General features: G+C 42.1%; 1 protein-coding gene across 1 annotated transcript; it reads right to left on the reverse strand.

Moving 5' to 3' along the window:
* Positions 1-756: 756 nt before the first annotated feature.
* LOC104421623 (laccase-15) lies at positions 757-3,612 on the reverse strand. The gene is made up of 6 exons (XM_010033634.3): positions 3,523-3,612; positions 3,275-3,426; positions 2,641-2,885; positions 2,381-2,509; positions 1,109-2,053; positions 757-922 (listed from the first exon to the last, which is right to left on the reverse strand). The coding sequence occupies exons 1-6, from the start codon at positions 3,610-3,612 to the stop codon at positions 792-794; spliced, it is 1,692 nt and encodes a 563-aa protein (XP_010031936.2). The 3' UTR covers positions 757-791.
* Positions 3,613-4,884: the final 1,272 nt, after the last annotated feature.

Below are 4,884 nucleotides of genomic sequence, written 5' to 3' on the forward strand. Positions count from 1 at the left end.
TTTTGAGATTTTCTAAACGTTTTTCTTTGATCAAAGTAAAATAGTAAAATATGATCCCTTGCATATGAGAACCTTTTTTTCTTTTGCCTTTTGTTCTGATGAGTTGCAAGAAGAAGAACCGAAGAACCGTTTTAGTATAAGCCTTGGAGCAATTTACTTAGACAGGGAGATGATGTATGTACTTTTCAACAGTTAGACTTCATGGGAATAAATAAGCACACGCATGACCTGAACCTATTGGCTGGCGAGAGGAAACGAGGTCCGGCGGATGGGTATATTGGCTGGCGAGAGGAAACTAGGTCCGGCAGATGGGTATAAAACCCAACAACGGCGGAAAAAATTAGCTCGGCTTCATTGCAACCTAGCCCATGGGCATCGGTCACCGCGGCAGTGAGGTTGAAACACGAGAGGCAAGAAAATATTGCATCATCTTTAAATCATGCCAATCAAGCCTATTTGAAACATTACTTATGCGACTATTGCCAGACGATCCATTTCATTAATGGTCGAAATAGTTTTGGTACGATTCATGTAATAACATCACGATAGAGACAAAGAGGCGAGATCGGATCCCATTAAAATGGATAGATAAACGACCATCTTATTCCAAGAAAAGACTAGTTCTACGGTGGGGTGCATCAGCATCCAAATTGATACCATCGCGCGCAGGTTATTATGACGGCATATTAAACAAAACTAAACGGAAGCATGAAAGACCAAACGCGAATCGCCCGGCGACGGTAAATGTCTTCATCAGGTCTCCCCCAAAACGGACTGAAAGCGAAGAAGAATCAACAAGGTGGCATGTCGGGTGGCGGCGACAGCAAGTGGGTGCTCGGGGGAACTCCATTCCTCACGATGAACGCCGTGTCCATGCCCCACGTCAGGTGCCGCTCTATGTGGCAGTGCATGAACCACACTCCTGCCCATTTTTGTCACAATCAGTACCAGTAATTTTCTATCTACGCAATGTATAAATGGCTCTGTATGACATTAATTTAAGCGTAGGTTAAAAGACACAAGCACATAAAAGAATATAGGGCCAAGATAATACCAATAGATATTAACACAAATAAAGCGTCTATGTCAAACATTAGTTCAAACTCACCAGGATTGTCCGCCCTAAATCTGATCGCAGCCCACCCGTTCTTCGGCACCGCAATGGTGTTCTGCAAAGGTGGATCCACTAGATTATAATTCAAGGGATCCTTCTTGATGTCGAAGTTCCCAAGTCCCCAACCAACGACATAAAAGCTATATCCATGAAGATGCATCGGGTGATCGGTTCCAGCCTCCAAGTTCGTCCCCTGGAAAACGAGCTCCACGGTCGAGTTATACTTCAGTACCTTCACCTCTGTCCCGCGCTTTGGCGTCTCCAGGTCCAGCGGCAAGTCATCAGCCGTGAAATTGAAGATGTATGGTGGGAAGCTGGGGAGCTGGGTTCCGAACACGCCATTGATGCCGTAATAATAAGCTTGGAGGATGTCGATCGAGGGGTTCGTGAAACTTATGTTGTTCACGCTTGCAGCAAGACGGGTCCCATTGGGGCCCGCGCAGGAATTGTTTGGACACGGGAATGAGTTAACGGAGATCGTGAAGATGAAATGGTTGGTTATATTCTTGGGGACGTCGATGGGGTGCTCGTCGCTCTCTAAGCTTCGGAGGCTGCCGGTGAAATTGACCGACGCGGAAGTGTCGTTGTAATAAGGAAGTTGCGGCAAAGGAGTTGGCGAGGTTGGAGCATACTTTCCAGAGTATTCCACCACGGCTGTGGTGGTTGTGTTATCGTAAGCCACATCGAGAGCGCTAGAGTAAACCCGAGCAGCCATATAATAGTGGTCAGGGTTTTGGTTGGCTTTGAGGAGGACGTCGATGGTTTGACCGGGAGATATCGTGATGATATCTCTCGTTAAGGGCTTAGTGTAGCTCGCGTCCGTCGCGACGACGGTGAGGCTGTGGTTGGCAATGGAGAAGAAGAGGAGGTCTTGCATGGCCGCGTTGATTATTCGCAGCAAATATCTCTTGCCTTGCTCAACCCTTAATTTGAAAGTGTCTGAAACAAAATTACACCGTAAATAATTACAAATATACGGAAGAAAAACTGTAGAGAAGATACCATACTTAATGTCTAAGCCAAAAATAGTTTAAGTACAAAGTCCCACCGTTTGAATAATCCATTTGGGGAACAATCCATCTGAGCTTGGTAAACCAACATTTCTTGTTTCGATGGTTGGTTTAATTTACCATTAATTTCTATCGCACTAGGCAACCTTATTGCCTTTACTTGATGATTTCTCAAAAACCATGTAAGAAGTGGAAGAACAATGAAATAAAATTAGGCCAAGAAGAAGAAGAAGAGTTTAGACATGGCGTCTCTAACCTTGCTTTGAGCATGGGTAAAGATCTCCGGGTTGACCATTGATAGTATAGGCATCTGAAACATTTGGATCTCCCCCGGTTTTAAGCATTTCATGATAGACCTCCATTATCGGTTTCTTCCACCATTCTCCTGCACATATATCGTTATGTTTGAAATTTTGAATGATCAAAGATCAATTATGTTTGATTGCACTATGCTTTTCATGAAAATGTAATAGCCAACAAACAAATATTAATTACTCAACCAAATATGTAAATTACCTAATATAATAGGTACTTCAGCATAAGGTTTTGGAAAAGGATAGCTTAAACCTTTTTTGGGGTAAATAACAATGGCTCCATGCACAGTGACTCTTGACCAGTCACTATGAGCATGCCACCATAAGGTCCCTTCTTCCGTGGAGAATATCACCTTTTGACTAAATTTAGCTCCTGGCTGTATTGGGCATTGGGTTATATACTCTGGTCCATCGGACCACGGATATCTTGGTTGTTTCACGCCATGCCTACAATAAGATCGTCCACATTCAATTAGGACAAATTTTCAAGCAACCGTGGAATGACATTGAGAAATTGTTCGCAAGAACCATATCTATATTAACAAAATAATGAAAACTTGTTGAAGAAAGCTAGCAATGAACATGGAAATCTACTAAAATAGGTCATGCTCTCCATATGTTTTGAAATGGGGTGGGCTATGCTTGATGACCTTTGAGTGCCTATATTCTCAAAATTTGTGGATTGTCCATGGCGATAAGAAAGACACATAAATTACTTTCACATATAGAAGGTCACTTCCATCTAACGACCACAGCTAATATACTTAGATGCTAATGACAGAATCATCTTCAAGACAATGCTTCATAATGTGAAAGCTGAGAAACACTATTCATACCAGTGGATGGTAATGTTGTATTTAGCCTTGTTATAGACATCAACAATGATGGTATCGCCTTTGTGCACATACAGAGTTGGCCCAGGAAATTGCCTGTTCACCGTCAGGATGTTCTTCGTGCTACATAATCTCTTGTATGGCATTTCCTCGACCTGTAATATCTTACGCACTTGAGCAATGCAGTCCAACTAATGTTTGCATGCATATGGCAATGTGGAAATGTCGGTATAACACTCAGTTGAACTTACGACGAAAGTATAACGAGCCAAAGCTTTACATTGGAGAATGCCGATGAGGAAGAGTAGAAACCCTAAGCATTGAGCTTTTGAAGCCCACATGTGAATTGATTTGAAAATGAGACGGTGGGTGTGGTTCGATTATTTGGAGATTAAGCCGCGAGTGGGAGGTATTTATAAGGCTTGAGAAAGGCTGGACTGACCGGGAAGGTAGAAGTTGGCGGCGTGGTTGAAATTGTCAGCATTGAACAGGTCATTATAGCTTTGGACATCCAGGAAAGTTCTGCAACTTACTAACCTTTAGGTTTTCGAGTCGTGGAAAAGCATCGGCAATATTCTTTCGATGTCTATTGTTTTTCCTTTTCTGGATTCCTAATGAGAAGAGGGCTGCTTCCACAATTGTTACCTGTTGATTAACCCTGGCTATAATACGGTTGACGATTTTCTGAGGCAACTAATTATTTCCTAACTAACGTTTCTCCACAACAATACCCTATCATCACTTAAAACGTTACTCTTTCCTCGGATATTGTCGGGCCATATTTTGCCTCTTGATGTTCTACGCAGCCAGTAGCTTGGTATATAAGTCAATCAACTTGCCTTTCGATTGATGCTAATGGCCCTATATCGTTTATTACTATCCTAGCTACGTTCTTAATCAAGCAATGCGACAAACAGAAGCACTCAAATCAGTTTGGCGACGTGCAGTGGTAATCTTGAGAATCAGCTACACTGTTCATCTACGGTGTAGATAGTCAAGGTCTTCGTTTTCTGGTCTCTAGTTAAGTAATTATTATTATTATTATTATTATTATTTAAAACACGTGCCTTTGCAAGTCAAATGAGGTTATCAAAATCATAGAATTAGGAACATCTGCGTCTCGTCATTAATATGTTTTTCCTGAGATCTCATGGTGCAGGTGCATTTTTCCAAGCCCTTTTTAGATCAGCATACTTTCGTGAACTCAACTGCTTTCTAAGTTTAAGTGCGTCCATCAACTTGGAAAAGTCGAATTCGTTTACGTTTCCGGTTGAACTGAAGGGTTGGCTAGACTATCCTTATCAACAGAGATTCCTATGGTCAGGATAATAGTTACATTTGTTTCGCCTAATTTCCTTAATAACGGTCAATTTCAACATAGATACGATGTGGATACATAGCCACTATAGGAGGGAAAAAGGTGAGGCGTGAAGCAATCGCTCTCCGGAAAATTGACATGTCATTTTTCTACACCTAACAAGCGTCCATGACTTGCCCTTGTATGAGCCAGGTTCATGGAAAACAACAATGGCTGAAATCAAAATGCGCCAAACACAGCCAACCCTTTGAGGAACACTCGCTAACAGCATTTGAGAGCCTAGTAAAATTCAAAT

This window comes from Eucalyptus grandis, chromosome 10 (genome assembly GCF_016545825.1).
Source record: "Eucalyptus grandis isolate ANBG69807.140 chromosome 10, ASM1654582v1, whole genome shotgun sequence".
NCBI lineage: Eukaryota > Viridiplantae > Streptophyta > Magnoliopsida > Myrtales > Myrtaceae > Eucalyptus > Eucalyptus grandis.